General features: G+C 39.9%; 1 protein-coding gene across 1 annotated transcript in view; it reads right to left on the bottom strand.

Annotated features, from left to right (window-relative positions):
- Positions 1-11,795, bottom strand: part of LOC308696236 (beta-1,4 N-acetylgalactosaminyltransferase 1-like) — a gene marked incomplete at both ends in the record, with an annotated part of 36,447 nt that extends 24,652 nt beyond the window's left edge. The window contains one exon of the mRNA XM_081374734.1: positions 11,773-11,795. Coding sequence (XP_081230860.1) covers positions 11,773-11,795 — 23 coding nt within the window. The remainder of the gene's footprint in view (positions 1-11,772) is intronic.
- Between the last annotated feature and the right edge of the window lie 887 nt (positions 11,796-12,682).

Raw genomic sequence — 12,682 nt, 5'->3', positions numbered from 1 at the left:
ATGACTTATGACAACCTCAGACATTTTTTTTTCCTTATATGTTTTTATTGCTCATAGGGCATGAAAGATTTTTCAAAGAGATTTTCAGATGTCCACTTGAGTGCGCGCTGATTGCGACTGCGAACAGGTGGACAGGGTGCAGGAATGTAGCAGGGGAGAGAGAGAGACAAAAGGAGGAAAGCAAACCTAACTCATGACAAATATACCAAAAATATAATACAGCTTCAATTATTGCAAACTCAATTGAGTTTGTTCCCATTTGACCAGCAGACAAAGAACTTACAAGTTTAACTTTGCATGTCTTTGATATAAGTACATGATTCCATCAAAGATCTCTACAACTGGTGAAGGTACAACTCTGTGGAAACCCAACTCTGACTACACTCTCCCTCCAGTCTGTTGCAACATACCAGAGTATGTTGATTACCCTTATTAGATGATAATTCTGATTAAGTTCTAAATTGACAAATTTCTACCGTAGCTCTCCTCTGAGAAATGATGGACATCAAATCAAGTCCCACCCCTACATCCCCCTGCTAAACTTTTAAAGAGTGTACATGTGTGTCTGTGTGTAATACACAGACATATGAATATTTACATATTTAATTGTCCATATTCTAATTGAAGATATGTCTATATAGCAATACTATGAATTCAAATTGAATGATTTCACTCAATTATCTTAGGTTAATTTAGAAATTAGAAATGATCTTTTTGCTTAAAAAAAACATTTACTCAACAAATCTAAAAGCATGGATTTTTCCACAAATCCCTCATTAACAAATACACAGAAAAAAAGTATTTTAAACATATAGGCGTACAATGTCATAATCACTATTTTCCAGAGACATGAAATTAGGTCAATTAATCTCAAAACTGTTTTGGATGACTAAATATCATGTAGAGTGGATATGGGTAACCTGGGACAATTCTGAATTTTTGCAATTCTGAATTTTTGTTGCAAATTTCACACATGAAGCCAAAATAAATTAAATCAATAGTATTGCTGAATACCTAAATTCTAAGCCAGCTAATTTTGAGAACATCTGAATCCTGATATACTCAATTAAAGGAGACATATCATGCTTTTAAATTGTTCCTTTTTACATATAAATCATACATTTGTAGTATATATAAAGCGGAACTGCAATGCTTGGGTCTGAATTCCTCATTATTATAGCTCCACAGGCCCCTTTTCTACCCCTTTTCTGATGTGCGTCTAAGAGCAACTCGCTTTGGTGCGGTCTCTTTAAATACAATTGAGACACTTCATACCCCGCCCCCTCTCCAGGTTGCAGAGGTTCAACTCCACCCCGCTCGGCCATTTTTGTAGTTTGATAGCAGAGATACGATTATCTAGCGGCACAGAAACTTTTTATTCACACGTTATTAACAAAATGTCAACAACGGAAGACTTGTCCAGCCAGCCTTACATGTTCGAGCCAGAGTCAGAGCCGGAGCGAGATGAAAATGATGACGACGAACCTGCAGAACAACGTCTTCATATGGATGTATCGCAATGGTGTGTACTGTATTTACACATGAAACTTTGGTCTTCCGACCTTTTACCACCGTGTCGATTTATTTTGATTAATATTTGCGAGGGAGAGAGAGCAAGACAGCGTCTAGTTTGGAGATAGAGACAGAGCACAACGCGTCATAATCTGAAGACCACGCCCACCCAGGGGGAAAACAGTCCAACGGTCTCCATTGACTTTGCATTGCGAGAGACTGCCTCCTTGTCATTTCTTGCTTCTAACAAAAGACAGAATAATGCCTAAAAGCTGCTGTGTGACACGGTGTACAGCAAACAAGCTAAGAAACCCAGAAAAAAGTTTTCATAAGCTGTCGACCCCAAAAAACGAGCGTTTGAGGACATAAAAGTGGATCTCAGCCTGAGGAAGGGCCAAGGCCAAGGCCATGCCAAGGGCTCAGCGATAGGCTGCTGCAGTTGTTAGCCTGCCCTAGGTCTGCATGCTGCCGCACTGCGATGACAAGATTATTAAAAATTAAGGATAATTTTTTGGCTTTAGTATCTTGAGAAAGAAGACTTTCCCGCAGCGTAAGCTACTTACGCAATACGAGAGAACCTCTCGTAAGAGAACACACTGTTTGTGTTTTTTGTTTTACTTTTAGGACCGGAGAACATCTGGCATTGGGATGTCACGACTTCTTTTCTGTTTGGTGAGAAAAAGCTACACTACATCAGTGATCACATCTTCTTTTCATCAGTTAGGGTACAATTGCAGACAAATCAGGCAACAATCTCCACCAGAAAACCAATGTGTCCTAACTCAAACCATACCTGTGGCGTGACATTAACCTGGATGGTGAGAAAGGCAGTACATTACAGTTGATGGTCCACTTTTTGAGTTTGTTTATGGCAAATTTAAAATATTACATATACTTTTTCAGTGAATATTCATGATGACCATGATTATTACTGCCTGAAGACAGACATGGCAGGAGGTGATGCATCACGCACAGGTATGCTTTATTTGATTTTGATATTAGAGTTAAATTTGTGTATTTCTTTTTTATATGTAAAAATGTACAATAAGTAACTCTGGCAAATATTTGTGACTGATCCAAACATGTTTACAGAAATTGTTCAGTTTTCAGTGAATTGCTTTCACATCTTGGAGCTAGAAGAGGTAAGATATCAAATAAATGGAAGTCTGGTATATATTATACAATACTGTATATGTAAGACAATTACAAAGCATTATTTTTTCTAGAAAAATGTATATGAGAATTTTGAGTGAGGAAACCGACGACAGAAAGCGGCCACTCATTCAGTTATCGAGATGCCAGGCCACAGTTGAAGATTTCGAGACACTATGTACACAGAAGAAAAGTTTCCCATGGCTGAATGACAACGTTAGAATTTCAATTTGATACAGTTTTTGAGACATATTTGTAATATCTGTAATCTGTAATTGTAATAACGTCCAAACAAAAAGCTGCAAAAGCACCAAGTTTCATCCCAAAATATCACTGTCTGCGACTCGAGTCTCTATTTGCCACAATAGAATAAATGCTTTGAGGGATCTCCATATCTCAGCTCTGGAAGGCTCTAGAGCAGGGGTGCCCAACCCTGTTCCTGCCGATCGGGTTGGGCACCCCTGCTCTAGAGCCTCCAATGTTACAATCATGTCAGCACCCTCTAACAGAATCCAAGGTTTCAAGATTATCCAAGAAACTTTTATTTTTTGACCCAAAATATCTATAAGGATATAGATTGGTATACACAGCTCTGGTTCCACATGGACATGGTGGAACTGCTTTACAGGTGCACACGTTCGTTCTCTGGTGGCGATCCTTCACTATCAAGAAACGTGGATGACAGTCACATTTCTTGTCTGAAGGTAAATGAAAATCTTTAAAATAAATGTCAGGGACACATTTGCAGCACCAATTATTTACTTAAAAATATTTTAAAGGACCTTGATGAGAATGACTATGAAAAGGGAAACCACTTCATTTTGTGGGTATGTGTGGATAAAAAAAGAAATTTTTGCTCAACAGTTGTTACTCTGGTTAAAGCGGTTTCTGTTTATTTTGTAAAGGTCTTGGTCTTGGATGGTGCTGAATCATATTCGAGTGTACGACCCCACTGGCAACTACAAGTCAATTTCTGCAATGGACCTGGCTATACTATGGTATTTTGTGCTTTGTAAATGACAAAATTGTTATCTTTATTTACTAATGTACATTTCTTAATTTCTTTTTTCTTTTGTACAAAAGCAATGTCTTCCGAAATACTTGGGACTTGGGAAAATGGACTGTTGAGTACCCAGACAGTGGAGGCTGGCTGACTCTAACAACTGTGGGGTTTTGGTTTGTACAGCACGTTAAATAAATGCGTTTATTTATTTTTTATTTATTTTTTTGTGTGTATTACATCTACATTACTTTAACAACTGTGTATATTGCATTAGATGGCAGAAATGGAGGTGAGGGACAAATGGACCTCTATGAAAATCGAGGTGATACAGGGAGAAGATCTGTGGCATCTGAGAAGATGATTTTCCCTTTTGTTGTTGCATGTTTTCCCCACGAGCTCCCCCTACAGCTGTGGGGGGGCGTATATTTCACAACACGGTCGTAAAAAACTCACTTGCGGCGGCCTCCTCCCCCTCTCTACCGCTGCTCATGTGCGTTTGTTTTGATCGGATCAAGCCAACTGTATCGTGTGGAGCTTTGTCTGGCTACCGAGGTGGGTAATCTGGTAATACATCATACATGCGTGTGTGTTTATGTCGAATTGCCGTAAAGCCATTCGTGTTTCGCGCTCGTCCTCGTTCTCATTCTCGCTTCTCACGAGACTTCCAATTTCTATCTTGCCGGGACGGTAGTCCCCAAGTTGCAAGGTTGGTTTTCCGCCTGGGAACGCTGGGGGGAGCGGGGAAAGTCACCAATATCACCAGAACAGGTTGTTTAACCATCCAAATGATTTCTAGACAGTTTTATTAAGTTAAAAAAGTTACCAAGTTCTCCTTTAATCATAGAAATTTTACTTTGAAAGGGAAAAAACAGTTTTTTGCACTAAAATATGCTTAACTCTCATGCCATGTGTCTCTCTTCTTTGGAGGACGAGTAAAAGTGATTGCTTTTCAAAATTATGTGGTCACATGACCAATTTCTTCTATGGTTTTCCAGAAACAAGGGTGGAACTACTTCCCCCCCTGGCACAAATCACCCCACTCTCCCCTATGCTGTTCAGCATATGACGTATAAAAGGTATGAGTAAAATGTGTGTCATTTAGCAGAGTTCCCTCAAGCCAGTCCATGACAACCAGGTTCAAAGCTGTTTAAAGCTGCTTTGAATTGTTTTGTATTTTGTGTAGCTCTATAAATGTCCTAAAACAATGTGCATTTTGCTAGTAGTTTTGTGTTAATGAAAATATATACATCTCATAATTCAGTTGAATTCATTATGTAATGTATTGTGTAATTTAATTTAATTTGTATATAAGTTTTGGTTCACAAATAATTAGATTTATAATAAATAATTAATTTAGAGTTGTTTATGATCAAAGTTATACAACTCCAATTTAAGTTACTTTTGGGTGCAATAACGTTTACATTGAATGTCAAGTCTGTGTTTTAGCAAAAAAGGGTATGTGTCCAAAAACACATTCGTTTACAACTCTGATTCATCCCAAACTAAGATAAAACCTGACACTAATCTTGCAAAATCATGTATTCCATAAATATGTAATCATGCCAGTGCAATTTATACAAGTCCAATGGATTCATAGACCCAGAAAACATGGAGTTAGGATTGGGAATTTGGGGATTTAGGATTGGGCATTTGAGGATTGAAGAGTGAATGCAAATAAGGAGGCGTGGCCCAAATACTGGAGGCTGGGTTTGAAATGGCTTGTGCGCAGATGCACCTTATGGACAGCAGAGGGAGCTCCCAGTGCTAAGGAGCACACCGTAATGAAACAGAGCGAGTGAGCAGGGCTGGAGCGTAAGGGATAATGTATAGCGAGGCGGTTGTTATTGCGAATAACAACCCCGACATGCTGAACTTGAATCAGCCTGTCGGGGTTGTTATTCGCTATAACAACTGCCTCGCTATACTGTACATTATCCCACTTATTACATGGCTACCTACAAAATACATAAATAATTTTACACAAAATATTTATATAAAAAGGAGTTTATTGATTTAAAAATGATTGTATTGCTTTCGCTAAAGAAAATAGTCCGGTCCATGTCCATAGCAATGCTCTGTTATCAAGAAATAACAGACCGCATTCTAACATTGGAATTCAACCAATAGTGCAGCAGATTAGTAAAAAAATCGTTCACTTTGGTATAGAAGCATGAAATTTGGCACAGATACTCTCTAAGGGCCACTATTTTGGAAAAAGGCGTTGGCCACTCAAAAATTCAATATGGCCATTGCTATTCAATGCTTATTATATAAATTATTCAAACAGTGATCCAAGCATACAATTTGATACAAATACTCTCTAAAGGACATAGAAAAATATGAAAGTTAATAGAAAAGTTAATAGAAAAAGATGCTTGTCCCTCAAAAATTAAAGATGGCCGCCATTTTTAAAGATGGCCACCGTTCCTGTCGAATATTAATTATTTCAAGTGTTTAAATGGTGATGCAAGCATAAAATTAGGCAGAAATACTCTTCAAGGAACACTCTTTTGGAAAAAGGTATGTGCCACTCAAAAATTCAGGATGGCCACCATTTTCAAGATGGCCACCATTTCTGTCAAATAGTCATAATGTCTGCTTTGTCTGCCTCCTCTCCTTTGACCTGTCCAGCTTAGTTAAACTTGCCAGGGATATAAAATAGGTCATAGGTCTCAGGTTCATTGGAGCACACAAGCCTCTCCACCACGGCAAGGTGTAGTCCACAGAGAGGAAGTGCCACTGTTAAAAAAGGATACGCTGCTGGTACTAGGGGTGTAAGAAAAAAATCGATACACTTGAGTATCGCGATATTTTATTTTGCAATACTGTATCGATTTTCAAAAACACAATATCGATTTATTTTTTTTTACGTCCAAAAATATTCATGGTAAGACCGTAAGACAGTGGTTCACGTTTATGTTGTTTAAATCCCTACCACTAGATAGCTATGCTGAGACACACCACTAGTGTCCTCGCCAGGCTCGCCTATAACGGTGCGTGTCCACTGGACATTTTAGGATTGACAGCGGACCGGAGAAAGCTTTGAGAGCGACCGAGAGCGTCAAAAAGTTGGGCAGTTCTCTTCGACTTTATACAAATATCAAGCGAAAAACGCAGTCGGCAGCCAATTGCTGTGAGTTTCGGGATGTGACGTCTGTCTTGAGAGTTTAAACATATGCAGATTGTGCCGGAGTTTATGCTGGATTTAGTGCTTAAATCATTTTGTTTACAAATTAGACGTTGTGCAGTTGTATATATAGGGATCTCCCAGTCACGTGACCTCTAGCCGCGTGTCAGCCATTTTGACGGAATACTTCAGCGCACCTACATACATGAGAATGCGGATTATCACATGTTTTATGACTGCGAATTGATTAAAATAATATAATAGTATATAATGGTCACTGTATTAATTATCTTGAGCCTGCTGTAATGTTCCTATAAATATATTTTCTTTCCAACTGTGCATTCTGAATAATAAATAGGCTAAATATATTTATCCACTAAGCTGCAGCAGTCATATGCTCGTCTTCCCATTAACAGTTTTTTTTTTTCTTCTCTTTCTGACATTTCTTACCTGTTGGGTTTACATTTTTTAATCAAATTGACTATAAAGATTGCTTGTGTGTGCTGCTGGTGTTTATTCCAGTCTTTTAAAATAGTTGAATGAATGCTCGCGCTCGTGCCTAGTAACGATGTTAAATAGGCTAACGTTAGGCTATTTAATCAATAATGTACACAGGGTAGAGGAGAATGACAGTCAACTACTTTGAATATTATAGCATTTTGGGCATAAACATGTAAATAATGAAAAGATTGACATTGAAAAATGACACAGAATGATTGAAATTTAAATATTTAATTCAAATAAATAAATGTTCGTGGTTCACACTGATGTTTTTCATTTGTTCTCTCACACACTTCAGCGTCACGGTCACTGGTTTAGACGAACACTGACCATTATCTATTATTAGCACAGCGGCCGTCAGCTGGGCAACTCTTCACGTCATGTCATCACAAAAAGAAATATACAAGAGGAAGATAAAGGAATTAGTAATCATAGATCCTTATGAAGCACCACAAGTTATTTTTACAGACATTAAATGTGTAGAAAAACTTCCTGACATTGAGTTCGGTGACATTTACAGCTAAGTTACCTTATTCACTTCCCATCACGCTACACTGGAGCTTCATTAAAAGCATACACAAGCTTAGCAGGCTATCGGTATCACAGCATCGCTCGGGCATGATAGAAAAATAGGTGAATATAGAGCCATAATAGACATTCTCTGGTGAATATTTCACGACGACCTGTATTATGACCAGCGGTTAAGGATTTTCTATACCGTCAAAATGGCTGCTCCAAATGGCGTGACGTCACGCGGGACATCCCTATAGCCTATGTTAAATATTTCATTTTGGATGTGTTTATTGTGATTATATTGGCTGGTTTTATAAAAGTTTATACAATTGAAAGGATATATTTGCTTGGTGCATTTGGAAACAAAGCTTGTGTATTTCTAAATGTAATCGCGTGCATCGTTCACACCAAACGCGAATAGAGCATCTGGCGCGAGTGATTTCAATGTTAAGTCAATGCAAAGACGCGTTTACGTGCGTCTGGAGGTCCTACGGCACGAGGCGTTTAGCGCGGCGTGGTTCGCCTCATTCGCTCGTCCAGTTCTTTTAAAATCTTTTATCACATAAAACTTGATTTCAATATATGACACATTCATTTTGTTCACTTTCATCCACTTTCATTCATTTTCGTCCAGTTCACGTTGTTGTTTTGTATTGTGATAGGGGCTATGTACCTATTTTCTTTTATTATGGCCTACTTGAGCATATAAAAACTTGCTCACTAAGAACCTGTGAACCACAATCCCAAACTGGCACATTTTCTGTGTACTGAATTGTTTACCTAAAGTAAACTTCTTTGACTTTTATGCACATCATGTACTTTTTTAAAATATTTTTAATATATTTTACTTTAAAAAAATCCCAATATATCGCCTTATGCACAGTATCGAAATATATTGCAATATATTGAATCGTGACCCATGTATCGTGATACGTATCGTATCGCCAGATTCTTGCCAATACACAGCCCTAGCTGGTACAGGTTGCACATACAGTGGGGAGAACAAGTATTTGATACACTGCTGATTTTGAAGGTTTTCCAACTTACAAAGCATGTAGAGGTCTGTAGTTTTTATCATAGGTACATTTCAACTGTGAGAGACGGAATCTAAAACAAAAATCCAGAAAATCACATTGTATGATTTTTAAATAATTAATTTGAATTTTATTGCATGACATAAGTATTTGATCACCTACCAAACAGTAAGAATTCCGGCTCTCACAGACCTGTTCGTTTTCAAGAAGCTCTCCTGTTCTCCACTCATTACCTGTATTAACTGCATCTGTTTGAACTCGTTAACTGTATAAAAGACCTGTCCACACACTCAATCAAACAGACTCCAACCTCTCCACAATGGCCAAGACCAGAGAGCTAAGGACATCCGGGATAAAATTGTAGACCTACACAAGGCTGGGATGGGCTACAGGACAATAGGCAAGCAGCTTGGTGAGAAGGCAACAACTGTTGGCGCAATTATTAAAAAATGGAAGAAGTTCAAGATGACGGTCAATCTCCCTCAGTCTGGGGCACCATGCAAGCTCTCACCTCGTGGGGCATCAATGATCATGAGGAAGGTGAGGGATCAACCCAGAACTACACAGCAGGACCTGGTCAATGACCTGAAGAGAGCTGGGACCACAGTCTCAAAGAAAACCATTAGTAACACACTACACTGTCATGGATTAAAATCCTGCAGCGCACGCAATGTCTCTCTGCTCAAGCCAGCGCATGTCCAGGCCCGTCTGAAGTTTGCCAATGACCATCTGGATGACCCAGAGGAGGAATGGGAGAAGGTCATGTGGTCTGATGAGACAAAAATAGAGCTTTTTGGTCTTAACTCCACTCGCTGTGTTTGGAGGAAGAAGGATGAGTACAACCCCAAGAACACCATCCCAACCGTGAAGCATGGAGGTGGAAACATCATTCTTTGGGCTTGCTTTTCAGCAAAGGGCACTGGACGACTGCACCGTATTAAGGGGAGGATGGATGGGGCCATGTATCGCGAGATCTTGGCCAAGATCTTCCCTCAGTAAGAGCATTGAAGATGGGTCGTGGCTGGGTCTTCCAGCATGACAACAACCCGAAACACACAGCCAGGGCAACTAAGGAGTGGCTTCGTAAGAAGCATCTCAAGGTCCTGGAGTGCCCTAGCCAGTCTCCAGACCTGAACCCAATAGAAAATCTTTGGAGGGAGCTGAAAGTCCGTATTGCCCAGCGACAGCCCCGAAACCTGAAAGATCTCGAGAAGGTCTGTATGGAGGAGTGTGCCAAAATCCCTGCTGCAGTGTGTGCAAACCTGGTCTAGAACTACAGGAAACGTATGATCTCTGTAATTGCAAACAAAGGTTTCTGTACCAAATATTAAGTTCTGCTTTTCTGATGTATCAAATACTTATGTCTTGCAATAAAATGCAAATTAATTACTTAAAAATCATACAATGTGATTTTCTGGATTTTTTTTTTTAGATTCCGTCATTCACAGTTGAAGAGTACCTATGATAAAAAATTACAGACTTTTACATGCTTTGAAAGAGGGGAAAACCTGCAAAATCAGCAGTGTATCAAATACTTGTTCTCCCCACTGTATCTGCGAGATGGAAGGCGGAAGGACCATCAGAATTGAGACTGGTTTCAACAATATAGGCGACCAGTTCAGAAAGAGCCATAGGAAATATGGCTGGTTGAATCGTTTCACTCTGTGACTCTTTCTCAAGCCTTCTGAGGTGGTTTCTATCTGTTGTAAAGATGAATGAGACACAAATGATGGTATTTTAGCTCCTGTGCAATGGCATCAGCACCACTTAGTTGAAACAATTTAGCATCATTCCGTGTTCGTGCACATTCATGTAGTCTGTCTGTCATTCAGTTGCAGTGTCATTACCTGACGTAGGTCAGATTCAGGAGATATGTTATCACAAAGAAAGCAAACCTGATCATCTAGACTTTTCTGCTTCATGGTTCTGCGATGCTTTGTTTGCTTTGTCTCACTACATTGAGCATCGGATTGTTGCTTCTGGGCACGAAGTAACTTTGTGTTGTTGAACCGAAGTCGACAATTGTGGTGATACTTCGCTTGGTTCCTTCTCAAAGTAGCTTTTATACCCCCACCTTCATCCAGTCGTTCCAGGTCCAGGGTCATTGGCATTTTGTTCATCTTGTGACAGAGTGGAATATTGGTGGCAATCATTTTATAGCCATCATGTTAAGAAACATGATGGGTAGGTGGTGATTGGAGGGGTTCCTTTGTGTCTGTCTGACAAAGACAACATTTCATCCAATCAGTTGGACTCTTGGCTGACATGGGATTTTCATTTGCCATTTTAGGGGTTTGTTGTCTGATTAAGGCCGAGGGGTTATCCTTTTACCACCTCAATCATAGACATAGTACACATTCAGGTATGGGATACCATAGATATCATATAATAAAGGCTAGATGTCTCGAGGTCGACGCCCGCACGTGGCGGCCATCTTACCACAGGGTGCTCGCTCACTCGTAACATGGTGCATGTACTTTTAAATAACCATAACTTGCTCAGTTTTCTACCGATTTTCAAACGGTTTGGTTTGTTATAAACGTTAGAGATGTAGCTATGATACTGCATACATATGAATAATTATAACAATGGACTTCCATATGAAAGAATTATAGCCACTTTAATAACGTTTGTAAGAAACCAAACCGTTTGTAAATCCGTCAAGATTTCAGTGAGATAAGAGGATATGTGTGCGTGCTGATCACTCACCTTAATGCACAGCTTCCCTGTGGTAAGATGGCCACCGGTGATGCCGGAAGTGACTCCGCCTTAAGACATCTAGCCTTTATATGGATATCTATGTGGGATACAACTAGGTATGGGTCACCTACACCTAGCCCGATCATTCATCCAGTGCCATTTAAGTCCTGTGTGATCTGTACACCTTCCAGGTAAGCATACATGAACAAGTCATATATTGCCCCGCTTACCCTTGGCTGGTGGTTCCTATCATTATCGGATTAATTGCACAGTTTAACCATCATAGAGTTAAAGTTGATCATTTGCATGTCAGTTTAACAAGGGCGCGCTTGACAGGGCATATATAAGAACGAGCAGAGAGAGAGAGAGAGAGCCCCGGCCGCGTGCGCGCACTCACTATTAATAATAATAATAACAGTTAGGGTGCTTTCACACCTGCCTCATTTAGTTCGGTTGAATCGCACTAGAGTTCGTTTTCCCCATTGGTGCGGTTCGTTTGGGCAGGTGCGAATGCGGCAATCGCACTCGGGTGCGCACCAAAAGCGGACCAAACAAGCGTACCGAGACCTGCTCGAAGAGGTGGTCTCGGTACGCTTCGAAACGAACTCTGGAGCGGTTCGTTTGTGGTGAGAACGTGATCCGACCTCGAACAGAACCAACTACCAAAGAAATGCGCATTTTTGGACTAAACCAGTTGCCGTAGTCAACTGCGCTGTGATTATGGGATGAGGAGAAATGTTTGTTGACAGTTTGCACTCGCGGACAAACTTGGAGTTGTGAGGAGGTGCGGAGCCTGATAGAAATTATTAACAGCCGCATCCTCGCTTCATTCTCAAATATTATTGTTTGTCTAAAGTGGTGTAAACTATAATAACATATGACCAAGGATACAATCAGCCCACGCAGTCGTCTCTCCATAGTAAACAGTGGCGTGTTATGCACGCGTCGCCTCCTCCTGAAGTGACTCGCCGCGTGCATTGAATAAAACATTTTTAAGCAGCATCCTCGCTTTGGACAAACTATATAATAAACTATGACTAGGGATAGGCTACAATCAGCCCACGCAGTCGTCTCTCCATAATAAAAAGTGGCGTGTTGTCTGCCGGATTTCCCTCCTCTTTGTTTAATTCCGGGATATCT

The sequence above is a fragment of the Scardinius erythrophthalmus genome (genome assembly GCF_964197995.2).
Source record: "Scardinius erythrophthalmus genome assembly, chromosome: 1".
NCBI lineage: Eukaryota > Metazoa > Chordata > Actinopteri > Cypriniformes > Leuciscidae > Scardinius > Scardinius erythrophthalmus.
The sequence above is the reverse complement of the archived record's forward strand: the minus strand, read 5'-3'. Positions and strand labels throughout refer to the sequence as shown.